The 26,842-nt window shown below is 43.9% G+C and overlaps 1 protein-coding gene across 16 annotated transcripts in view; it reads left to right on the top strand.

The window, feature by feature from the left end:
• Positions 1–1,453: 1,453 nt before the first annotated feature.
• HIVEP1 (HIVEP zinc finger 1) overlaps positions 1,454–26,842 on the top strand; it is a 144,487-nt gene continuing 119,098 nt past the window's right edge. For 3 of the 16 annotated variants that reach the window (XM_059937925.1, XM_059937941.1, XM_059937938.1), the window contains exons 1-4: positions 5,410–5,561; positions 5,713–5,803; positions 7,941–8,022; positions 8,588–8,730. In XM_059937925.1, the coding sequence (XP_059793908.1) occupies positions 8,691–8,730 (40 nt within the window). In that variant the 5' untranslated portion in view covers positions 5,410–5,561; positions 5,713–5,803; positions 7,941–8,022; positions 8,588–8,690. The other 13 variants (XM_059937926.1, XM_059937927.1, XM_059937939.1 and 10 more) reach the window with 13 other exon arrangements.

Consider the following 26,842-nt stretch of genomic DNA (forward strand, 5'->3'; position numbering starts at 1 on the left):
TCCTTAAAAACATCAGTCTCAGTCCAGATGTCTCCAAATGACATGCAGTATCATGTCTTAATTCCTTCTTAAGGATGGCCAAGAAGGCTTTTCCCAGCCCATTCTGTCTTCACAGCTCACTACTAGAGAACCCATTCGTCCTGTTTGGCCGGGACTGGAGAGGTGAATGCCTCTCATCTGGGTATAGTTATTCATGGCCTCCCACTTCCTCTCAAAAGTGCCCTGGTTTGGAGGCTGCATTTATATGGCCACCCTTCTTTTTTTCCACATTTACTTTGACTTTCTGCTCTAGCCAGAAAAACCATCACACACAGTTTACTTGCTCTCTCACCTTCAAGCTATTTCCCTTACCTGGAATGCTATTCTCAGACTATTGCCAAATCACGAACTTTCTCTCCTTCAAAATCCTACTCAGAACTCACCCTCAGTATGGAACTTTCTCTGATAATCCTGCCTTCCACCCAATCCAGAAAGCTCTCAGCAATCATGTAAGTAACTGTATAACTTTAATTGGCTCTGTTTATAAGTTGCTTCTTGTATCTTTTCCCCTCTAGGTATTTTTCCATGTGTTTATTCTGTCTCCATTAATTTGTAAACTCCCAGAGGGCAAGGTCTGAACACAGGTTGGTGTTGGCATAAAGTGGACGGACAGTTAGGGCTGAGTGTTAGACTGTGCATTATTTCTTGATTACTGATCTGTTAAAAAAAAAAGAAAAAGAAAAAAAAAAGCATGCTTTGTTAGTGCTTTGTTTGTGATGGTCCTGAGCCTGCTAATCTAATGTAAAAATATATCCAGTTTCTGCTAGTGTCCAGTTAAGGAAGATAAAATCAACAGTTACAAGCTTTCCATAAAGGGAGGGGGAGGGTGCTGGGAGATTCTGACCTGTAAGAATGGTATATGAAAGGCATGTTATTACGGAATTTGTTTTCTTCAGAGGTATCTTGTCTCTTCAGGGCTGCAGGTCTAAGAAGGGAAATAATATTTACTTTCAAAACAGATCTAAAAACCAAACAAAGCCTCAGAAAACGTACAGTACCACCTTGTTCTAAGTTTGTGCTGAGTGGAGGGAAAATGAATCTAACTGAGAAGGCCTCTTTTCTGTGTGTCTAACAGAAAATGCCACATGGTCCAGCGCTCCAGGATTACTAGATAGGCGGATTGTTCATTTCAGTCCAGGTAACAAAGGGAAGCGGGGCAAATGCTCCCTTCTCACTGCGGGGCTAAGAAGTGGGAATACTTTACCGTGACCACCTGCTTCCCTCTCTTCAACCCAGCACGTAAAGTGCCAAATATCTGTGTATCATTCTCGGCGCCGAGCCCACGGTATAAACCCAACGTAGGCGGTGCACCAGATAACATCAAAGCCCCAGGCAGGGGCCAGAAAAGGGGGGGCAAAAGCAGCCGAGGGAATGAAGCGCCTCCCCCTAGCATTTCCTCTCACGCCCACTTCCAACCTAGGAGGCTTTTGGTTTCTGCTTTTGTTGTTTTTAAAATTAAAAGTTAAACCCAGGAAGCTTTGGATCAGAGTTTGGCGTGGCAGTTCGGGTAAGTTTTCCCTCGGCTCTTTTGTCTGGCGTCAGGCTGGGGAACAGCCCGGGCGTGGGGCACAGTTGGCAGAGCGTGCGGGGCAGGTTTTGTCGCCGGGTCGCCCCGAGGAGGAGGGGATTCGGCCGGTGGACGGGAAAGCCCAGCGCGCGCGGAGGGCGGAGGGCGGAGGGCGGAGGGCGGAGGGCGGAGGGGAGGGACGGGCGGCGGCGTGACCCGGCCGCCAGCTGGGAGGAACCTCCGGGATCTCCGCGTGGCGGAGGCGCTGCCGGGCCGCGCGCTGGGCGGAGGGCCGGGGCCGCGGGGCCGCGCCAGGGGGGAGCCCGAGCCGGGCGGGCCCGGCGGCCGCGTGGGAACCGGGGCAGGGGGCGCGCGGGCGGCGGCGCGGAGCCCCGTGGACGCGGCGGGATGGCGCGGTCCCCCGACGAAGCCCCGCGGAGGACTTGTGCTGGCCTCTAACTGCCCTGCGAGGAAAATGTGTGCGGAGCCTCTCTGTGACGCTGCCCTCGCGTGAACCCCGCTCCCCGAGAGCGCTCACACGGCCGGGAGGGTGCAGCCGGAGAGGAAGGGGGCCCTAGGAGCCCCCTCCTTTCTTTTTTTTCTTTTTCAGAGTACGGTCACCTCCCCCAGTGTTGCAGAATTTTTGACAGTTCAAACTGCTGTTTACCATTCCCATTTATCTTGTGGTTAAAAAAAAAAAAAAAAAAGCTTTTCCCCACATTCCGTTTATAAGATACAATTTGAGAAATTGTATTCAACTTGCCACAAAATAATTAAAGCCGAAACTAGCTACTTTATAGTTTAGTTGGATTCCCCTGCATTCTGATAACTAGGAAGTTAGAATTGTAGGCAGAATTAGGAAAAGAAATTGCACTTGGAAAATTCGGAACTTGAAAATGGGAAAATGTTCGGTATTGTATATATTTCAAAAAAAGATTAATATTAATTTGATGCTCAAGATAGTTAAATTGTGAATAGTCTATTTAAGAAAAAAGTTCTTTAACAAATTGAAATGACAAAATTAATCTATTACAACTCCAAATTGCATGTTTAATTTGTTAGAGAGTTCACAGCAATGCCAAATCCCATATAAACCTTGTGTTCACACTATGTATTTGTTATGGTAACAACTATTGGGTTAAAAATGTATTCAGTTAGCATTTTTGACTTAGCAGGTGACACAGAGTAGAGTCAGTTATCATCAGCCTACCTTAATCTTTATCGTCTGACAGATTAGGTGTACTTTCACATGTAAATGGATTTAAAAAAAATATTTATTTATTTTTAACATCTTATTGGAGTATAATTGCTTTACAGTGTTGTGTTAGTTTCTGCTGTATAACAAAGTGAATCAGCTATACATATACATATATCCCAATATCCCCTCCCTCTTGTGTCTCCCTCCCACCCTCCCTATCCCACCCCTCTAGGTGGTCACAAATCACCGAGCTGATCTCCCTGTGCTATGCGGCTGCTTCCCACTATGTGTTTTTTTTTTTAATTCAAGTTGTAAAGTTACATTTACATACGTTTTGTGATTGCAGTCCATTAGGTGTCATTTAATTTCATACCAGAGATGATTTTATCACATCGAAAATGAAAAAAATTGCATTATTTCATTGCAAGGTTGGAAGCATAGTGTGCTAAACATTATTTCAAATTTAGGCAGTTGTTGGCTGATCTTCGCTTTTATGACCAAATCTACTTTTTAATGGGCATATTCCCCCCTTTACATGACATTATTTTTGGTTACAAGCTCGCCATTATTGAGTATTCCATTTTTAATCATTCGCATTCTGGTGCATTAAGCTTTTCTTAGCTCAAATGAGCTAGAGGTAGGATTTCCTCAGGGGAATTTTAGGGGTCAACCCTAGGAGGAAAAACCTAGATCTCTTTATGGAAGCCCCAGGGAACAAAACAATTCAAGTTTGCGCAGATGGCCAGCAGAGTGGGTGTACGGTCGTTCAGCATTTTTATTCCTTAAAAGGGGAAAGCACTTTGGTTTTTATATGAGAATTTTTTCTGCATCAAAATTTTTGTTTCACCTTATTCCTCCCAAGTTCAGCGTGGCTCCTTAAACCAGTCATTTGTGCCTGCTTGTTTAGGTGTACATGTGGAATTTCTGAGCCCCAAACTTCTAACGTTCTTTATTTAGGTCTAACCCTGAAAACCTTCATCATTACCCTGGTCCAGCCCCTCCTGATTTCTTTTCCATAGATTTCTACTCCTTGCTTCCTCTGTTGATTTCTAGCAGCCGGGGTCAAACTCTGGCTTATGGTAATTACTCCCTCTTCCCCCTTTCTCTCCTCCTTGCGACCCTGCGGCCAGGTCGCTGCCCAGCCCCGCAACCCCCTTTTCCTGACGCCAAAGAGCCCTCTCCTCCCTGCCCCAAGCTGTCAGGCGGACCGGCAAGGGTTAACTGCGCTCGCTGCTCCGGCTCTGGGAACCACCAGTGGGCATTGCAGTGGCCTCTGGAATAACCTTGGCTTTCCTCAATCTTTTAATAGAACATCCGCCACCAAAAAGTAGTTTCAGTTCAGGGTTAAAAATATGTCCCCTTCCACCCTTCAACCCAACACCCCGCCCCCCTCCCGTTTTTTTATAAAGTTGTTTTTCAAAGTTAATGAGTTTCAAGTTTCACAATGACTTTCCCCTTCCCTCCACGCGTTGCTGAGGAAACCCCCTTGGGGTCCCCCCGCACCCTGGCCCGCCCTTCTCCCTCTCCCCTCCCCCTTTCGGCCCGGGCGGGGGGCGGGGCTGGGAGACCCCATGACGTCACCGGGCCGGCCCACATCCTGCTTTAAAAAGTAAAGAGACGGTAAAGAGAAACTATCGCCCCGCCCGTCCCCGCCCCTCTTCCCGGACCAACCGCCCCCAACGGCGCGACCCGGCCAGGCCTTCCCTGGGCCGCGTGACCGGCGGGCCCGCCCCTCCGCCCACGCCGGGCGCCAGTCCCCGAACCGGCGCGACCCCGGGCTCCCGCCCCTCGCGTCCCTAACCCCGCCCCTTCCCCCCTCGGGCCGCACCGCCCCCTCCTTCCGTCCCCCCTCCCGTCCCTGCGGCGGCCGGGCGGGGCTGAGCCGCGGGCCGGCTGCGGGGGGGAGGCGCGGTCCCGGGCCCGCCCCGCCAGGGAGACCCGGGACTCCGGGCTCCAAGCGAGCCCGGACCCGGGGCACCCACCCTACCCCTACCTCACGGCAGGGCTGGGCAAGCGGCGGCGCCAGTCCCGCTGGGCCTCCGCCCCCGGGGTGACCCCGCCCCTCCCCCCGCAAAGCCCCCGCCTCGGTCCCCGCCGGGGGACGCCCCCTCCCCCGCCCCCGCGTTGCAGCCCACGGCCTCCCCGCCTCCCGCCCCCGGGGATCCCCTGCTGCCCCGCCTACCCGCGGGAAAGCCTCCGACCTTCGCTCTCCCTACCTCGCGCCGCCCGGCCCGCGCTTCTCCCGTCGCCCCTAAAGACTCTAAACGTGCCCTACTCTGCCCCGGGGAGAGGTAAAGCCCGCGCCTGCCCTCCTCGCCCCAGACCCCGGGGTCCCCCCGCCCCGCCCCGCCTCCCGCGGTGCGCGCTCCCGGCCTCGCCGCTCGGCCCCCCGGACGCCCCCTCCCCGGCGGCAGCGGTCATGCCGCGGCCCCGGGCGCCGGCGAGCGCTGCCGCCTCTCCCGCTCGGCGCTTGCGGCCCCCGCCCGCGCGCCCCGCGCTCGCCCCCCCGCCCCCCGGCCGGCTCCCCTGTTTAATATTTCAGCGCTGGGTGGTGAGAGTGCCAGTCGCCGGCCTTTAGTGTGGCTGCTGCTGGGGGCGGCGGCGGCGGCGGCGGGGTGGGGGACGGAGCCGGGGGGACCGGGAGCAGCAGCCGGAGGAGGTTATGTTTGTGTTTGGGGTTGTCAAGTGAAGGAGGGATCCCAGGCGCCGCCGCCGCGCGGGGGTCGAGGAGATTTCGAGCTGCGGCCGCCGCCATCAGCAGCGCAGCTCCAGGGCCGGCTGCAGCGGCAGCGGCCCCGCCGGGCGTCCTGGCAGCAGGTTCGGCGCGGGATCCGCGGCGGGGGCGCTGCAGCTGGGAGGGCGGCGGGGGGCCGGCGTGGGGGGCGGGCAGGACCACATCCCTCTCCGCGGGCGGGGGGCGTGCGGGCGCGCGTGTGTGTGCGTGTGTGTGCAACCGCAGACCTTGCAGAGGGGATGGCTGCGTGCGGGAGACACTTGCCACTTCTGGGCGCCCTCGCCGCGCGCGAACGGTCCGAGCTGCGGTCCTGCGAGCCGAGCAGGTACGGAGGAACCCAGCCTCCCCGCCCGCGTTCCAGCCGCAGACGCATTTTGCAAGAGGGTGGGGGGTGAGGGAGGCCAGGCCTCGGCTTCCCAACCTCCCGGCTTTGTGGCTTGCTTTTCCTTTCGTTCTTTGCTCTAAGTGCCTGTTTACTCCCAGCCACCTGGGTAGTTTCTTTCCGGGTTGGGAGTACGCGCCTGCAGCAGTTGGGAAGAGGGCGGTGGGTTTGGGCGCGGGTCGGCTCCGGCTCGCCTTGGGGTCGGGCTGGCGAAGGAGTTGCTGCTGGAGAGGGGAGGGGGCGGCGGCGGAGCTGGCGGCGAGGAGGAGTCTCAGGGCTGCCGCGCTCGCCTCGCCTCGCCTCGCCTCGCCCTCCTCCTCCTCCTCCTCCTGCTCTCCGCATTCACTCTGGGCTCCTTCCTGAGCTGGCACTTCCATTCCCCCCTCCTCCTGGCATGCGAAGCGCTTTGTTCAGTGCAGCGTTGCAGAGGGGTTTTCCCAGGCTCCGCCCTCCACATTCATTCATGTTTTTTCTCCTTGCAACTGTCTTTACGCTTTTTGATCGTGTCATGTTTTTGCTCCATGTAGTATTTATTTCTTTCCTGTGAAGGAACGGTTCATCACTCGTCTTCATCGCTACAATGCTGCGGTCGTTGGAAAGACTCACTCCCCCCCTACAAGGATTTAAACATGGGATGGACAGCTAGGGACAGTGGGTAGGCAGAGAACAGGGTAGCGGAAAGCTGTTACTGATTGGGAATTTGCATATTTTATGTGCAGGCTCCGGATCTTGTGGTGTCACGTGATTGAATTACAGTCGGAGTTGTCGCTTTAAAAACTTCTAAATATCGTGACCTTTTAAAAGCGTTAAGTTGGGAGTTAAGCCTTCATACAGTTTATTTGGCCCTGACGTCTCTACATTCTCTCTTGAATCGGAAGCTCCGTCAGTTGGATGGTGGATGTTTTTCGTGCAGGGAGTTGGAGAACTATATCTTTTATAGACCATTTAGCACAGTGCTAGATGAAGTACATGGTATTGAACCTTCATATTTCATATTCTTTACCATGCAGTTAAAAAATTGCAAATATTTTTTATGCAGTGCCCACATGCAGCCTTATTGGGGTTAAAATACTGAAGTTAATCATAGCCTTCTTTTCTTCTGCTGCTTCTCTGCTGTATTGAAACCATAAATTTCTAAAACCTTATACTGGTTATTAGATATAGCCCTATGGTCCCATATAGGCATTCTTAAGGAGGATTAATATTTGATATTTCCGTGTGCCAGGCAGTGAGCAAAGCACCTGCATTGTTTAGTTCTTACAACCCAGTGAGGTGAATACTATTTCCTAGTTGTACAGTTGGGAAATCTGATCTTCAGAGAGGTTAAGTACCTTGAACAAAGCCACACAGTAAGCCTTGAACCCAGTGTGATTTGACACCGAAATATGTAGTCATGACTTGTTGTGCTATACAGCCTCTTGAATAAAACCCCCAGAGCAGGTACTATTTCCAGCCAGGAAATAAGCGTTGAGAGTACCTGAGTCAGGTGGTGCCACATTTCTTAGTTGTTGGCCGTGGGCAGGTTCCTTAACCTCTTCCTGTCTTAATTTTCTTTTCTTTAAAATGGATAAATGATAGCTACCTAAGCAGTTATAATTAGGATTAAATTAGGTAATGTGTAGGAAGTACATAGGCACACAGTAGGTGCTCTTGTTTTTTTCTGTAGTACTGGATGTTTTAAAAGTATTAAAGCATTCCTATGCCATTCTTGTGTCTTTGCTTAGTGATTAAACATAATTTCATGCTTAACATCATCATCATGGGCTTTGCTTATCAGCCTTATTGCAGGAAGTTAAAACTAAGATTTTATAGCTCAAGGATCCTTGAGGATCTCATGGGGGAAAGAGATGGTTAAGTTTTGGATTGTTACTATTTTGACACATTGTATTTCAAATAGCTGTTTTTAAAATGTGTATGTCAGGACAGGGCTATGCTGCAGTAACAAATAACTCCTAAACCTCAGTGCTTAAAACAACAAAGATCTCCTTTATGTTTCTGCTCCGTGATTACGTTGGGTTGGCGGGAGCTCAGCTCTGTGTTGTCAGACTCGCTGTCTAGAACTGTGCCTGTTTCATGGCAGAGGAAGAAGAGCACTGGGGGCATCTTGCTTTGATAACTAAATGCTCCACCCTGGAAGCGATGCCTGTTTCTTCCACTCGCAGGTAATTAGCCAGAACTGGTCATGCATTCTAGCTAAACACAGGAAGGGAGAAAGAACAGTCCTAAATAAAGGAGCCTAGAAGAGAGAACTGGAATAATTGGGGAACAGCCTCAAAAGCAACCACATGTATTAACTGAATTAACTCAGTTAGACAAAATGAATGAGACATGGTCCATGCCCTAAAGAATTTATAAATGGGCAGACTTGTACTATATACAGCAAAACCCTTTTATAGCCTGATGTTGTACTTTAATTGCACCTGGAAACATTGCTTTAAAACAGAATTCACTGAATTTTTTCACTCTCTTTTGATAAAGGTACAGTGATTTTTTTTTTTCCCTGTGTTTTTCATAGGAAAGCCCAGATAGTGGCAATATGATGTGTCCTACATCTAATTAAAAGTTAGTAGGTAATCTTTTGCAGTGGCCTTCAGCTTGATTAGATTAGTTGAGATTTTGTTGAGTTTAGATTAGTGCTGTATTAAGCCATAACTTTTGAAGTGTCTTTTTCCTTTGAAGGTAGTAAAAGGTAGTGAAATGTGACTTTTTTTTTTTTTTCTTTTTCAGCACATGGATTAATTGATGGACATTGGGTTTATGGAGCTACCTTTTTGTGACCTGCTCTTGCTACAGTTTCTAAGAAGAAAAAGGGGCCCCTGAATCAAAGAAGATGCCTCGAACTAAACAGATTCATCCCAGAAACCTAAGAGGTAAGGCTCTGCATTAGATAGAAGTAGGGTTTACAATCAGTCTTTAATCAAGTATCTCATTGGTGGCAGGAATGGCAGCTTGTTAGATGGTGACCCTGCTCCATGGTCTGGCGGCTCCAGGACCCCTGTTCTGTTTCTCTGGTTCACTTCCTCTTGCCCTGCACAATTTCTGTCTCTCAGGAGATGCTTTGTAAATATTTGTTGAATGAATTAATTGAATCTGACAAAACTACAATGCCTTCCCAACCATTAGTGTGGGTATTAAAGTCTGAGATTCACTGTCTCTTAACAGGCACCTTGTTTGGAGTGAAGAATCTGAAATAAATGGTTGGATATTCTTTGCCGGCTGGATCACTGTGAATTATTTTTCACCCCTCCCCCATACTTCTTTTGAGATTTATTTTTGTACCAGTCTGTACATTAGATTAACAAGAAGTGAAGACAATTGTAGTTGACATTAACTCAGACCACTGTTTGCAGAACTACTCAGGAAGTAGGTATACTGATTTATTTTCCATAGGGAAGCAATTGGTTAAAAATGTATATGTATATAATATACATTTCATATAAAACAAAAAAATATGAGCATTTCCTCTTAAATGTGAAGAGATATTTTAATATTAGGAAAGTCAACTTTTTTTAGCTTATTGTTTTAAAAGATTTGTATTATTCTAATGTGCTTTATCCACTGGGAACGGTAATTATCTTTCTATTTAACTTAGTAGATAAAAGTGTGTAGCAGTGTTAAGCAAAGAACTGTTAAAGCAAATAATTCCAAACTGAGTAAAGTATCTTATGAAATATTTACAATTACAGAAAAAATATTCTCAAGCACACGCAAGGTAAGAAATGACTTAAAAATCAGACAAATTTAATTGAAAATGTTCCTTGGTAAAATAATTTGGCCAGTCCCTGTAAGGTGGTAAGTGAAAATGTGGCCAATTACGTGGCCTACTTGAATCTGCAAACAGTGCTCATTTCCTGCCTAAGCGTACTAGAACTCTCTGCTGGCACAGGTGGATGCCTCAGCCTGAGTTCAAATTGATGATTTTAGTACCGGTGTGCAATGAGATGAGGATTTAGATGGAGTGCGTTAAGTGTCATATGTCGAAGTCTGATTTTCAGGGTCACGTAGAAAATGTTGGAAACTGACTGTATTTGCCTGTCTCTTTTACTAGAATCTGAGCCCCCGAAGTCGGGACTTTCTCTCATTTACTTCTATAGGCAATGCCTCCATGCTCACAGCCAGCTGCGGCGGGCATTTGGAGTCCTGGGCTCAGCTTTTATAACTCATCTGTCCAGAGAGGGTGCCCTGTGCCGATGGATCCACGCGCTCAAAGGCAGCCTTGGGGCTGGCAGGGGCCCTAGCCCAGCACAACTCCTGGCAGCTGATTAGGAGCCCAGATACTCACTGAAAGAATGAATGCGTGATTGATCTGAAAGTATCATTCATTAGGTCATAAACATTAAATGTTTTTCATATTTAAAATATATCCTTTATTGTATTCTAGGTGACATGGCTATCCAGAGAAATGCAGATTTTTAGGCCATAGACTTTTCCTTTCTGTATCAAATAAATGTACAACTCAGCAGGTATTTGTTTTTTGTTTTTTGTTTTTATGAATTTATTTATATTTAATTTTGGCTGCGTTGGGTCTTCGTTGCTGCGCGTGGGCTTTCCCTAGTTGCGGCGAGTGGGGGCTACTCTTCGTTGCAGCGCGTGGGCTTCTCATTGCGGTGGCTTCTCTTGTTGCGGAGCACGGGCTCTAGGCGCATGGGCTTCAGTAGTTGTGGCTCGCGGGCTCTAGAGCGCAGGCTCAGTAGTTGTGGCGCACGGGCTTAGTTGCTCCGCGGCATGTGGGAATCTTCCCAGACCGGGGCTCGAACCCGTGTCCCCTGCATTGGCAGGCGGATTCCCAGTCACTGTGCCACCAGGGAAGTCCAGCAGGTATTTGTTGAACGCCCTCCTGTGCTGCCGTTCCACGTGGCAGGGATGAAATGATAATCAGACATGGATGCTGCAAAGAGAATGTAGTGAGGGAGGAGCAGACGTTTAGAGATTGTGCTGGAGTTTGGGGATCATGTTAATTCCAGTTTTGCAGGGGCTGGTTTGGAGAGGGGCAGGGTGGGAAGGAAAGATAACATCTGAACTGGGTTCTTAAGGCTGGGAGATTACCCAGGAAGCTGACAAGACAGGATGAGTGCATTTCATCCTGGGGTAGGAGCTTGTGAAGCAACTTGGGGAATCCAAGCTCCTCTAAGTTACCACCCATGACCAGAGCATCAGAAGCTCTACTCAGGGGGGAAACGAGGGAGGGAGGGAGGAGATTGGAGTGGGAGAATTTGGAGGAGTCAGATTATAAAGATCACGAAATCTGGGTCTAAATTTAGTATGCAAAGTGAAAAGTTTTAATAGGAAAACTTGCTTGTTTTCTGAAATTAAGATGTTTTGAAAGTTTTTGAAGAGAACTTGTGATAAATTGGGTTCTGGCCCATTGGTGAGAGTCTAAAAAGTTGCTTGAGTAAGGCAGTTATGAACTCTCAGCCACTAAAGAAAGGATCAAAGTAGATTAGCACAAGATGACAAAAGCGACTTTGCTAAAGCCATGTGGGCGGATGGGCAGATTCGCCAGGCACAGGGGAAGGGGGACTTCATGGAAGGGGTGGTGTCTGAGCCAGTTAGCTCACTCAGCTGAGAAGGGTGAGGGCCAAGCTATTCCCATTGGGAAAACCCAAGTAAGCAAAGGACAAAGGCAAGAACACCTTTACAATTTCCTCTTTCCTTCTAAAAATGTATGAGGACTCTATCCCTAGGCACAATTCGGGGGTTAAAGTAAGCAGGGAAACAACAGCTACTAAAATGAATTTTTTACCATTTACTGTTGCCCCTTGAACAGCAAGTTTTGAACTGCATAGGTCCATGTATATGTGGATGTTTTTCAACCACAGGTTGGGTGAATCCTCAGAAGCTCAACCCCTGGATACGGAGGGCCAACTGCCTTAGGCCATTTTATTTAAGGGACTTGGGCGTCCGTGGATGTTGGTATCCATGGGGGTCCAGAACCAACACCCCGTGGATACCGAGGGACGACTGTATTTTGTATCTCAGTTGTGTGATGCAGTTGGAGTATCATGTTTGCTTGGCTTTACCTGTGACCCACTGCTTTGTCTTGTAGAAGAGCTATCTCATAAAGTTAGCTCTGCCGTGGGGAGAGACACAGTCAGAAGACCAGCTCTGTGTGCTGTCATCTTAGGGGTTTCCATTAAACATGTTGCCTCTTTTTAGTCTTCCTTAGAAAATAGCCTGTGAAGTATTTGTCTTGTGCTTGGTCATCAAGTCAATAATTAAAGCTTTATACTTAAATCTGAAATCATATGTTTATTATGCTTCCATGGCATGTGGAAGGATTGGGGGAACATATGTATACACGCATGTGTGTGTGTGTGTGTGTGTGTGTGTGTGTTCGTGTTTTAAAGTATTATACAAGTGTAGAAAAAATACATACAGGCCTCTATCATGGAGGAGCATACAAAGTTAGTATGGATTTAAGTTAGGCACACAGGCTGTGCTCCCATAAGGAGGCGGAGTTTACACCTCTCTGATGCTAGAGGTTCTTTAGTGGAAAAGCATGAGAGGAACTGGTATGTCAAGGGCAGGACACGAATTTGGGGCATAACTGAGTCAGAGTTAGATCTGATGGGTGACTTGTACAGTTTATGAGAGTGAGGTTTGCTGAGTTCTGGTCTCCTCACCCTTGGTCACATACACCAGGTAGAACCTTTGTCTTTGGTGCCCACGTGCACACTGTGGGTGGGTAGCGTCTAACAGTGGCATTTCCTTTGTGAGGTTGAATAGGAATTTCTGAAGAGCATGAGAGCAGCGCTTGGTGTTCAGAAGAAAGGCTTTACGTGTTGTCCTAGGTTCCCCAGAGAGGGGCTCTTGGCCACCGTGCGGCAAACTCCAGGGCCAGCTCCACGTGTGGTCTTGATGAGCATGCAGCAGGGTGGCACCTTCCTCCCCAGGAGGCAGTCCCTACCCGTCGCCTCCTTCCCAGGTCTTTGCTGGGACTCTTGGGTAACGTGGAATGGAGGAACTGGGGACTTGCAGGGGTTCCATCTGTCATTTTAAGACAAAGGGCTGTTTTTGTGCTTTGCCATTCGTTACTGTGAAAGTTGCAAAGCTTTGGAAAAAAAGAAAATGGGTGTTACCTATTTTTGGTTGTATTTGGGCCTAGGGTTTCAAAGATTCATCGGCTTTAGGATTGGAAATCAGTGTGGAAAATACTAAGTATTAACCTTTGCAAAAACGTATTTTGAGAATTTGGTGTGGCTGTTTTTCATTTTTGTTGGTTGAGTGCATTTGGCTCTGAACACATTGTGCAAGACGAGAGCTCTTTTTCCCTCTGAGAGCCAGCTTTATTATAACGTGAGAAGTAACACTTGGGAGGGTGATCAGAGCATAGCCGAGATCCACACGTGGGGTCTGTGGATGCCCATCGCCTTAGAAGATGAGGTCCAAAGCCGTGAATTTAGCTGGGACACACTTGCCTCGCTCTGGCCTTCTTGTTCTACTGTGTATCTGATGGATAGTCATTTGCCATTTCAGGAGCTCAGCGTGCAAGCCCAGCATTTCTGTGTTGCTCTTCTTTCTGGAAAGTATCTCTTCCCCCTCCTCACTTCTACTCTGTTTTCTTACTCTGTGTGGGAGGTGTGTCTGCCAAAGAAGATTTCACCACTTCTTTGACTTTTTTCCCCTTTCCTCCTCTCTTCTCCCCCTGTACCCTGCCCCCCCCCCCCCCCTGCCCCCCCTGCCCCCCCTGCCCCCGTATACAGTGGGCTTCTGTTGCTTGTGTCCACAGGTGCCTTATTGTGCTTTGTTATTGCATCATGATTATTCTACAGATCTATCATCTTAGCTGGATATAAATTATGTCACAAGAGACTGTTTTAGTCTTCTGTCTGTGCTCAACAAAATAACATTCGTGTTAGCTTTTTAGCCAACTAGAGGGTTAAAGATGATTTGTACTCATGAAATTTGTTTACGTTTTTGAACCTTAAGTAGCAAATGCTTCTTGTGATATTTGGCCGCCTCTGATTAAGTAACCTATTCTAATATAAAGTTTGAATCGCCTTAAACAGATAAACCAAGTAGTTATAATTAACTTTTGTTTTATGTGAGGTTTCGCCGTTGGATTCCTAGAGTTTATCCCTTTGGTACATTTAGTTAATATAATGGTAAAGAGTTGGGCTTTATGCTGTCACGGACTAGCTGTGTGGCCTTGGGCAAGCTGGGAGTGTTGGTTTCCTCATCTGTAAAATAGAGACAATGTGTGAAGATTAGATGATATGGCAAGTGTAGGCAGTTGGGACAATGCCTGACACTGGATAGACACTCAATCCAGAGACCTGTTTGTTACTTTTGGTAAAAAACTGGTTTGTGTCCAACTCTTGAGTTACATGTTCTTTGCAAACAGAGGACACCGAGGAATACCTCTGTGAAGCCTTTAACTGCGTTTTGATAGCTGCATAACGGAAGCTGCCTCTGTGCTCGGCATTGATTACTGACCTGCCTCCTCCTAGTCCTGACTCCTCAAGGCTTGGGATTTGGAAGAGAGAGGTCAGTGCGGACAGTCATTTGGGGAGGAAAATTCTTAGCCAATTAGCGGCGCTGCCGCTCAACTCTTTCAAACCTTGCCTCATAATTTTGACAGTGTTGAATGAAGTAAAACATGTTATTTGTTCTGTCTGCATAGAGTTCTCAGGAAACTGATTGTGAGGTCTTCTATTTTATTATAATTGAGCTGTTGTTAAAAATGTTGACATCACTGTCACGTGGGATAGAAGTGACGTGCTCTGGTCATCGCTATATGGTACCGTCTCTCCATCCCCTGGCCCTTCCTGTGTGAGACCCCAGGAACCCAGCTGGGATTTCAGAAGTAATCTCATTAATGTGGATATTTTCATTTGCTATCAGTGTATGAACCTACTCCAGTGATTGTTTTGTAAAATCTTACTGTGAATATAATTTTATGTTTTCTTGTTATGTGGGGATTATCTTGTTGAGCTTATCTGTAGAATAGGTTTAATTTTGATGATTTTCAGATGGAATTCCAGCTGCTTATGCATTGCTTTTCACATTTGAATGTTAGGTTAGCACAGCCTTAAGATTTGAGAAGTTAGAAATTTTGTTGGGAGAACCACCCCATGTGTTACAAAAAAAAAATTCTATATGTGACTGTAGCTAGAAATAAAGTAAGTAATAAATTAAAATATAGTTTTGATGACAAAGGTGAAAAAGCAGTTGCAGTTATTAGGAACTATTGTGTAAGTAGCTGATATTATTTAGTTTGACGAGGATGAAAGTAGAAGAATAGACTTAATATAGCAAGCCTCGGTTTTTTTTTTTTTATTCCAGATAATTGTTTTTTGGCTCCTGTTGAGAGCTTATCTGATGCCTTTTGAATGCTTATTAACATTAACCAAATGCTTTTTTCTTTTTAAAAGCAAATACAAAATGTAATAATATGATTAATCAGAGTAATGACTTTATTTTAGAACATCTTTGCAGAAAATATGTTCTGATGGTATAATTTTATCTTACCATAGACTAGAAAAATACATAATATGCATAAAACCCCTGGTCACATGCATAGTTGTTAAAGCTGCACATTTTAGAATGCAGTGTAACGTGAGTAAGTCTGGGCTAAAGTTGACTCTTGTGTTATCTGAAAAAATATTTTATAAATAAATTAAGTGCCTTATTTTTTCATTTATATATTGAATTCTTTTAAAATATTTAAACAGTATTTTTTGCATATTAATAATGTGCCAATTACAAATAATGCAAAGCTGTTCTTGTAAAGCACTGGATGTTTGTAATACTGTTAGCCGTCTTTCACTATAGCACAAAAACGTATCACCAGTTAGGGTCCTTTCTTCTCAGTACTCAAATCGTTATGTTAGAAGGAAGTTCTTTTTGACCATTAGGCTTAGAGCTTATACTTGGTGCAATATTGCATTAACTTTGACCTTTTTTAAAATAACTTTAAAATGAAGACTTTTCAGAAGGTTCTTAGACATTTTCTATAATGAATTTTGTTCTAGAAAATATTCTGAGGCTGTGCTGCCATGCAAAAATATTCAAAAAATATATAGTGATCACAAAATAGTTGGCTACTGTGTAATTAACTAGAAGAGCAGTCACAAAATGTGAGGTGGAACCATAGTAGTTCAAGAGTTATGCCTGCTTAATTGATACAAAACTTGATTTTTTATTGTACTTAGGTGTTCATGTGTGTATATTATTTGTGTGTGCTTATATGATTAGAGTATGAATTTGCTCAAACATATTTACAAGTTTGTATTTTGAAGCGTGCTTATTTATATGTGCTTATCTTCCAACTCTTTCAGATTCTCCAGTGAAGAAAAAGATACAGTCAGCGTGTAGCTGCTTAATGTTACAGTATCCAAATAGAAGTTGATTAAGCATATTGCTACAATGGGGCAGTGTTTGATAGTTTAAAAATCAATAAAAATGAACTGAGCTGCTACACAGGGACCTGGAAGCTGGTTTAACAGTGCCAAGGAGTTCTCTCTCCAGTTGCTAGTCTCGCATACACTTCTCCAAGAGAATTATCCAAGTTTTACAGCTGGGAAGGACGGACCTTTGAGGTATTTAGTTCATCTTCCTCATTTTACAGATCAGAAAGTTGGGCAGAGACATTTAGGTGAATTGATCTTGAGCAGCTTATCTGTGTCTTGTTCAAGATGATGTTTGTGGAATAGTCTTTAAAATCTTTTCTTATCATATTGCTTCCCATAGTTACAGTTTGTTGTGGGCCGGTAGCAAGAGGGAGGTTGTGCTGTATCATTTTTATGATGATAAAAATGATAAATAATAAATAAAATATTATTTTATTAAATAAATAAATAAATAAAAATAAAATGATAAATGATAAAATGATAAAAATGATGATGACGAGCTAGCCTGTTCACAGGTCTGTGTACTAGGCTGTATTCAAAGCGCTTTTTACATGTTTGTTTGTTTAATCCTTACAACCATGTGAAATGGCTGCTGTTACTGCTCACATTTCATGGACGTGGGACTGAGGCACAGAGAAGTTGCTGGTTGCCCAGAGTCCCACAGCTAGGAGTTTCCAGTGCCTTCGCTCTTAACTATCATGGTTATGCTTGTTCACATTGATAGCAGAAAGAGCTTTCCTGATTAGAGTAAGAGCTTAGAAATGCTCTCCATCCCAGTTACAAAATAAAGCTTGTCAAGCTTAGCACATAGAGCTGAGGTTACTCAGCAGGTCAGAATTTGAAGGACCTTTTTCCCGACTCTAACTCTTTAACTGTTGGAAATCCATTTCGGAGTTGTGTAGACCGTAGTCCAAGTTGGATTTGCTATTGCAAACAGTCAAGGGAATTTCCAAGCTCTTCAAGAGAGAAAGTATAGTTGTTCCATCAGAGATGTTTACTTACATGATTTGCTTAGTAAGATGTAATTGAAAGTAAAGATGTCTTGCTTAAGGTGGAGAGTGGCAGTATTTAAACGGGAGTTTCAGCATAAAGGTTGAAATTTCGGACATAAAGGCTTAGAAACTACTTCTGGGAAAATTAATGACAACATTAAAATTCTAAGTAAAATAAAGAACAAAACATTTTATATTTTTTTCTCATGCAGTAGGTACAGAAGAATATAGAAAAGATGTACTGTTTTAGATATATGTGGACCTATATCCAGATTGCAGATGTAGGCAAATAAAGAACCAGTTTTAGGGGTGAGAGATCAGGGTTAGGAGATTTTATTAGTCTTTCATTTTAACAGTGAACAATAAACCTTGTTACCCTCTTTCAGAGAGTTTTAGAACACATGAAAAAGATCTAAGGGCAATATAAAGCAACACGTATATAATTTCAGATGAATATGGTACAAGCAGTATGGAATTCTCAAAGGGAAAATGGAGCAAAAGAAAAATCTGAAGGGGATAAAAGCAAGCAGAATATACTTTTTGGAGAAGTTAACTTTGTTCTCCTTGAAAACCTAAAGGAGGCAGAGATTTGAGATGGGTTTTAGAGACGAGAAGGATAGATTGACAGAGAAAGTAAGTTTTGAGGCTTTTGCGGAAGAACGAATGGGGGAAATGATACAGAAGTGGTTGTTGGTCTAGTTTGCCTGATTAGAGTGGATTTCTCACTGAACTTGAAACTCTAATGAAGAAGAAGAGAGGAAACTTTTTAGATTTGATATGTGTAGTTCCTATTTATGATAATTGTACAATTACCAAGTTGAGTTCTTTTATACTAAGTTGAATATTTACAGAAGGCTAGGGACAATTTTATAACACCTTGAAATTAAAAAACAACCTCTCCACAGAGAGTCTTTAGAGCAGTGAGTCTCTTCTGTATGATGCTGTAATGGTGGATACATGTCACTCTACATTTGTCCAGACCTATAGATTGCACACCAAGAGTGAGCCTTAGTGTAAACTGTGGACTCTGGGTGATGTGATGTGTACGTTTGTCATCTGTAACAAATGTACCATCTGGTGGAGACTGATGCTGGGGGGGTAGCCTGAGCATGTGTGGGGATATATGCGAGATCTCTGTACATTCTGCTTAATTTTGCTGTGAACCTAAAACTGCTCCAAAAAAGTGTATTTAAAAAAAAATCCAAAAACGCCTCCACCTAGGTCCGTACGATTTGTTGATATCCAGGAGATAGGGTGATAGGTTAAAAGAATGAGTCTCTCTCTCTCTCTCTCCCCCCGCCTGCTTCTCTCTCTCTTTTATTTCAGAAAATTATCTTCATGCACACGAACAAACCAGCAAAAACTAATATGTGACCTCGAGCAAATAACTTGAATTTCGTGTCTTCATTGAGAACACGGCATGGGAGTAGGCAGGGGTCGGGGGCAGGGTGATGTTGATCTGTAGTTTACTTTTTAGCTGTAAACAGCTGTTACTCCAGGCAGGGGTCAGCAAGCTACAGTCCAGTGGTCAAATCCAGCCTTCCACCTGTTTTTGTGAACGTTGTTGCTGGAACAGCGCCATGCCCATTCATTTACATGTTGTCTGACTGCTTTCCTGCTACGAAAGCGAGGAGCTGCAAATGGCTGAACAAGGCCTAGAATATTTACCGTCTAACACTTTACAGGAAGCGTTTGCTGACCCCTGTCCAGGAAAGAGAGGAGAAGTAGATTATTTATTTATAAACCCCTTTCTGTTTGGGAGTAAGTCCGAAAGCTCCATCTTTCCGTAGAGTTCTGCTGTAGGAGTGAATCACAGGGGGACTCAGGGCTGCTGCATGAGCATGTCAGGGTCTGCCGCCTCACATCTGTTTGGGAAGGAGTCCCCTTGCTTGTGGTTCTAAGGTGAAGAGAGCCTTAGAGGCTGAGTTGGTCTTGCCAGAAAAATTCTGTTGTTTTTGATGTTCTGATGCCAAGATCATGGGTCCCCACCCAAAAGGCCTGGGTCGTCAGGGCGGGAGCCAGCTGCTGTGTCAGATAGAGCACTGTCCTTTCTCTGATTGTCTTGTTCCCCTTAGTCACCACTGTGTTTCACTCACAGAGTAGAAAAACACCATAAGCAACGATTTCCAGTGCTGTACATCTTGTGAAGGATTGCTCCACAGAGAAACAGAGCTGTCTGTGAGAGGAGGGCCTTCTGAAAAATGGGCTTGAAAAGGCAGTCCTGCCACTTGTGAGTGGACCTAGGGATGGGACAGGTCATCTGAGCAATGACTGTACTAACACGTGAGGCATTGCACTTTGTGCTTGGGTGTTTGAGAACATGATTAATACCTGGTGGGTCTGAATTCTCGGTATTCCCTACAACACTTTCTCTAATCTCCAAGTGATTCTTTATTTCTGTTGGTTTGGGATAGTGAGTAGGATGAGGGTGAATAGATGAAATGGTATTTTTGTGTTCTGGTTTCATTTTATTTTGCTTACGTTTAAATACTCTATGTTAAGGATAGGCTCGATTGAGTTCATAATAACTATTTGAGTAGTTTGAGAAATGCTTTTGAAAGCACTGTCAATTCTCCACAAACACATTGGAACCTTAGTCTCTTTACTCTGGTACCAGCTGATGTTAGCACATGGCTCAAAAATGGTCTGAGAATCGGGAACTGTTAACGCGTTGCCTTTCTCGGTGAAAGGAAGAGCCTGTAGGGTCATGAAGTGACCCAGAAGCCTCTGTCTGGAGTTCTGCAGGCCCTGCTGTGATGTGTGGGACACACTGTGGAGTTCAACAGCTCTGCCCCTGTCTTCTGGGAAATTTATAGTTGAAGACATTTAAAGACCGTAATGGCTTACACATGCAAGTTCAGACAGCTGTGCAAACATCTGATGAGTGAATATGTAAGTAATACTCAATTAACATACATAAGCAGATGTGTGACTATGTGACAAGGGTTAAATGCATCATTTGGCCTCTTATTTGTTGATAGTTTAAGTTGATTTGTTGTGTTTTGATGAAATTAATGCCATATGAGTGATAAGTTACATGCCTAGCGTTCACACTAACATCCTGGACGAGCCAGAGTTTGCATTGTTTGTATTTGATGCTCTTTCATGGAAAGGGTGCCTTTGTCAGTCTCCAGACAATAGTTTATAATTGCCTCAGTCAAACCACTATACAATATACTTTTTTTTAACAGATATGTTAAGATATAATTTACATGCAGTAAAATTCACCCACTGTAAGTGTACAGTTCAATGATATTTGGTACATTTATAGAGTTGTGCAACCCTCACCACAATCCAGTTATAGAACATGTCCATCCTACCCCCCAAATTTCCCTGAGCTTTTAGTAGTCAGTCCTTGCTCCCATTCCTGGCCCCAGGTACCTCCTGGTCTGCTTTCTGGCTCTTTACGTTTGCCTTTCATGGACATTTAATATGATGGGATCATGCAATTTACAGCCTTCTATGTCTAGCTTCATTCAGCTAGCATGAAGTGTTTGAATTTCACGTGTATCTGGTTTTTTGTTACCTTTTATTGCTAAGTAATATTCTGTTGTACGACTAGATCACATTTAATTTACCCATTCACCAGTTGGTTTTCATTTTTTAGTTATTGTGAATAATGTTGCTGTAAGCAGTCATCCCCAAGTCTGCAGTTAGCTGGAGTTTCTCTAAATGCCACTTAGGTCAAGTTGGTAACATGTTTTACCTGATACAATTATCTCTGATTCCAGCTCTCTTTGGGTTGCTGTTTGCGTAGTGTATCTTTCCCTGTCCTTTTACTTTGAACCTTTCTTTGGCTTGTTGAACCTAAGCTATGTCTCTTGTGGACATGTTGTTGGAATTGCTTTTTTATCCAGTCTGACAATTTGTCTTCTGAGTGTCGTGTTTATTCCATTTACATTAATGTAATAATTGTTACTGATGGATTTAAGTCTGCCATTTTGTTATTTCTTTTTTGTTTGTCTCATAATCTTGTTTTTCTCTATGTCACTGTCTTCTTTTGTGTTAAATATTTTTTAGTGTACAATTTTGATTTCTCTGTTGCTTTTATTGTTGTTGTTATTATCATTTTGAGTCCATTTCTTTGACCAAGTCATTTGGTTGTTTCAGAGATTATAATATGCATCTTAATGTATCACTGTCTACTTGAGAATCATGCTAACTGAACAATGGTAACTTTGTTCCAGTTTGTCTCTTTCTTTCCCTTTATGCTATTATTGTCATATATGTGTGATCCCTGTATGTTATAAACCCAGCTATACAGTGTTAAATTATGGCTTTATACAATCTTCTATGTTTTAAAGAATTTAAGGGAAGAAATGAGAAAAAAAAGAATGTAAGAAACAAGAAAAAAATATTAATAGAGTCTTATTTACCACTTCCAGCAATCTTTGTTTCTTCTTGGGGATTTGAGTTATTGTCTGTGTCATTTCCATTCAACCTGAAGGACTCACATAGCGTCTTTGTAAGGCGGATCTTCTAGCAATAAATTTATCTTTTCGAAAAGTCATGGGATGTCTTTTTTTCTCATTCCGTTTTGAAGAGTGGTTTTCTGGTTATAGAATTCTTGGCTGGTAGCTCCCCTTCCCCCCAGCACTCTGGACATCCCACGGCCTTCGGTCTTCCATTGTTTCTGATGAGAAATCAGATGTTTATTGTGTTGGTTTTCTCTGCATGATGTATTATTTTTTGCTTGCTGTTTTCAAGTTTTTCTCTTTGTTTTTGGCTTTCAGCAGCTTGAGTACTATGCGTTTAGGTGTGGATCTCTTTGTGTTTATCCTATTTGGAGTTTTGTTGAACTTCTTGGATGTGGAGATTAATGGTTTGTTTGTTTTTTTTTTTAAATCAAATTTGGGAAGTTTTAGGCCATTAGTTCTTCAAATATTTCTTCCACCCTTTTCCCTTCTCCCATTACAAATATGTTGGTAAGCTTGATGTTGTTTCACAAGTCTCTGAGGCTCTGTTTATTTTTCTTTGATCTTTTTTCTGTGTTCCTCAGATTGGTTAATTTTCTTTGAGCTATCATCAGCTGTACTGATTTTTTCTTATACTAGCTCAAATTTGCTGTTGAAACCCTCTAGTAAGTTTTTCATTTCATTTATTGTACTTTTCAATGCAAGAATTTCCATTTGGTTCCCTTTTTTTTTTTTTTTTTTTTACAATTTATATCTCTTTTTTTGAGATTCTCTATTTGTTGAGTTATAATACTTTAATTTTTTAAAAATTAATTAATTAATTTATTTTTGGCTGTGTTGGGTCTTCGTTTCTGTGTGAGCGCTTTCTCTAGTTGCAGCAAGCGGGGGCCACTCTTCATCGCCGTGCGCGGGCCTCTCACTATCGCTGGCTCTCTTGTTGCGGAGCACAGGCTCCAGACACGCAGGCTCAGTAGTTGTGGCTCATGGGCCTAGTTGCTCCACGGCATGTGGGATCTTCCCAGACCAGGGCTCGAACCCGTGACCCCTGCATTGGCAGGCAGATTCTCAACCACTGTGCCACCAGGGAAGCCCAATACTTTAATTCTTTAAACATGATTTCCTTCAGTTCTTTGAATATATATTTCATATAATAGCTACTCTGAAGTCTTGACCAGTTAAATCCAACATTTGGGGATAGTAGGGATAGTTTTTATTGACTGCTTTTTTTTTTTTCCCTGAGTATGGGTCTTGCTTTCTTGTTTCTTTTCATGTCTCCAAGTTTTTTGTTGAATATCTTACATTTCAGACAATAGATTGTAGCAACTCTGGATTCTAATTCTTGTCTTCTCAAGAGTTGTCATTTCCCTAGTGGTTTGTTTAGTGACTTGCCTGCAGTCAATCTGCGAAAGCTTCGCTCCCACATTGTGTGACTGCTGGTGCCTCTGTTCAGCTTGTTTTTTTGTTTCTTTTCTTGTTATTACTTTTAAGCCCAGCTCCCCAGGGGTCACCCTTGAGGCAGCATAGTTTTGTGTTCAGCCAAAGACTGAGCAGAGGTCGACCTAGAGTCAGGAAAGCTTTTGCTCTCTGCCGATGGATCCGTGTGTGGGCAGGGAGCACCTTCAGATTTCAGGCAATTATCCTCTCGGCCCGGCTTTTACTTTCAGCCAGACCCCCTCGCATCTTTGTGTGTGTAGGTGCCAGCAGGGGATGTGGGGCAGGGAGAGGATGTGTCCACTCTGGCATCTGCGATGTGTGTGCAGGATCTCTGGTCAGCCTGGGACGTCTGTGGAGAGTTGCCTCACCTCCCAGAACTCCCCGTGAAATCCTGGCTGGTCTGCTGGTCTCTTCCGTGACCCACCTTGACCTCAGCCTCAGGCTAGCTGAGCCTCAGGCCTTTGTGTTCTCTTGCTAATGGCATCACCTCCTTAGCTGACAGTGCCCGTATCTAGTGAGTCTCGCCTGCAGTGGCAGTGAAGCTGTTGGTTTTCTCAACTGACCCCCCCTTGGCTAAACTGTTGCATCCATAGGAGCTGAGGGCAGGGGGACAGGAGCGGCCCGGAGCAGAACGGCCGTGGGCTTGCATTGTGCTGGTCTTACCTGAAGTTCAGTGCTTTTCACGAAGAAGCATTTCTGTTTGTGTATGGCTTTCATTGACTACCAGAGTGCTGAACTGGTTGTTTTGAGTTTTGTCTTGCTTCAAAAGTTGTGTTTAGGAACAGAATTTATCGTCCTCCTCATTTTGCTGACACTGCATTTCCTCTGGAGGTGTTCTAAGTGTCCCCCCATGTCAGGCCCTGCCCTGGGCCCTGGGCAAGTCACACAATGTGTTTTAACCAGCTTCTACTTGACTGCTCATAGAGACCCAGCTAGTTGGCTGAAAATCTAACCAGCTTCTACTTGACTGCTCATAGAGACCCAGCTAGTTGGCTGAAAATCTAACTGCTTTTTAAAAGACAGAAAAAGGGAGATGATTGTGTTTTTAGGATACTATTGCAGCCATTATTCATATTTTAAATCCATACTACTCATATAAATATTAGCCCACTGATAACTTTTATATCAAAGCTTCTATCACTGAAAGTGTGGTTTAGTGGGGGGGAAAAAAAGCAAGGGCTTTCAAGTTTGGGGCTGTGAAATTGGATTGACTCCTAATTCTATAACTTACTAGGTCCATGAGTTACAGAATGTTGTTTAATCCCTCTGAGCCTATGTTTCCTCACCTTAAATTGTGGCTCACTGTACCTATCTGATGAGTTATAGTGAAGATTAAATATGATACAGATAGAAGGTCTGGTACATAGTAGGTATCCAGTAAATGTTACTGTTCCTACCCAACAGGTTTGTGCTTGGGAATGTAGTTTGGGTAGGTTTTTCTTTATCAGATTATCTGCTTCTTGCTTTACTTAGCTTTGCTTCTTAAGTTTTCTTCTCCTTTTATTGAATAATTTTGGTATTTATATGGTAATTGAAATGTACAATATATTTTTTTCAGAGTGCATTTTGGTTGAATGCTCTTTCCAGATATCGAAATGTTCCCAGTGTTTCATAGTGATTTCCTTTCTAAAATCTAAACTTTATGTGTCTATAAGTGACCATGAAACTTTTTACAGCCGCTTTATTGTGAATGAGCTCATATATATATATATATATATATATATATATATATATATACACACACACACATATATATGTATATATAAGCTTATCTTGTGGGGAGGTCTATAAAATGAAAGAAAGTAGATCATTATCTAGACATTCTCAGGACATGATTGGAAAGGGCAAAACAAGGTCTCTAGTAGAGAGTATCAAAGACCTTTACAGAGAAATTTTCTTGGATCTTGCTGGACCAGAGCTCACTCTGTTCAACCTCAGAGGCTCTGTCCTGTGACATTTTTGTTAATACGGAGGAAGTGGTGACTTTGGTTACATCAGGTTTTAGTGTCGTCTTTGGTTTTAGAGAGGATGTGATTGGACTGTGGCAAATCCAGATCCTCTTGATAGTAGCCGTACTTTCATATGATTCATATAACCGAGAGGTTAACAATTCCTCTTGCGTAACATTCTGCTTAGCTCTGACAGAGTACCTTATGCCAGAATATTTTGTAATGCTTTTTATTAAATTTTTTAAAATTAAATTTCTAGACACTGCCTCTTCTTAGAATTCTTTAATTTTCTTCTGAAGAATGTTGGTTATGGATAATGTGTTTATCAAGAGTAATTCTTGGAAATAAACTACTTGGATAACTATAAATTTTTCAATATTGACATTGCAGAATTTAGAAATACAGGAAATCAGGATTCAGAGCTCCCTCATTGTAAAGTGAAGTCAGGGAGTCGCTGGTCACAGGGTAGACAGGGTCAGGCAGACACCGTATGGGTAGTGCCCTCCCGCTGACAGACGCAGCCGTGTGCTGTCTGGAATGAGTTCTGATTTAACAACCCATACGTGCCTGTGACATACGTGATACAGCCCAAGTTCTAGAGTTAAATAATGGACTTTGTAAACATGAAATGGTCCTTTAGCATCTGCATCTGTTGCAGGGGTAAAGGACAGAGTGATATATTCATGTCGCTCCTGTTAAACACTGATACAGACGTGTCTCTGGAGACAGGTCTATAAAAATGATTACTTTTTTTTTCCCTTCAGGCTTTAGAAACCATATTTTTGGCAACAGTGTCTGTGAAAAAAATTTTAGAAGAGTTTTATTAAATGAAGTAAAAGTTTAGACTTTCTGTTCTGTGTAGATTGGATGTTCTGTCCTGTGCGCTCAGTGAACATTTGATGAATAGGCGTGCAAGGTGCTGGCCCGCTGAGCACTGTGGCGCGTTCCAGTGGGACCCTGGCCTGTAGGACCCAGCCCCCATGGCTCAAGAGGAGCGGCAGGACCGGCCCCCAGTTGTGCAGACAGGTGCAAAGTGGTCAGTGCCATGGGCCCCTGGAGCTACTGGGGGAGCCTGGGAAGGGAGGCAGTGCTTTCTGGTTCAGAGGGGAGGCTACCCCCGAACCCCAAGAATTCCCTTTACCTCCTGTGTCCAGATCGAACTAATTCTCCAAGCCCCTTTTAGTGCATAAAACCTGCATACATACATATATATATAAACACACATATATATGTATATAAATATATATGTGTGTATGTGTGTGTGTGTGTGTGTGTGTATATATATATATATATATATATTTTTTTTTTTTTTTTTTTTAATTTCCTTTCATTGTGGGAGCCTGAAAGAGAGGAAAGAGGAATTCAGTGGTGAGAGACTTGGTTAAGGAGAATAGCTTGGACGCTTGGTGTGGTTTCTCCACTTGATGGGCCAGGCTGCATGTGGCGTCTGACATGACGTGTATGTCACTGGAAAAGCCCTGTAAGTGCAGGATCTCAACACAAATACCCTGGAAAAACAACTCGATACCGTTTGTGTGAATCAAGCCCTTGGTACCAAATGTATGAAGAACTACTGACACCTCATGGATGTGGATATTATTTTTTTCAGTTGCATAAAGAGTGTGTGTGTGTGTGTAGCAGATTCTATCTGTGTGTGACACTGTGGCCCTGGCTCAGACTGATCTGTGAGTTTAATCAGTGACAATGAAGGCAGTTCAGTATATTCCCAAGTTATTTGAAAAATAAAATAAATTGTAGTATATTTGTTCAGTGGAATCACAGCTTAATCTTTCCAAGAGTATCCGGATTTGTTCTACAGAATTCTGCCTATAGGAGAAAG

Source organism: Balaenoptera ricei, chromosome 11 (assembly GCF_028023285.1).
Source record: "Balaenoptera ricei isolate mBalRic1 chromosome 11, mBalRic1.hap2, whole genome shotgun sequence".
Taxonomy (NCBI): domain Eukaryota; kingdom Metazoa; phylum Chordata; class Mammalia; order Artiodactyla; family Balaenopteridae; genus Balaenoptera; species Balaenoptera ricei.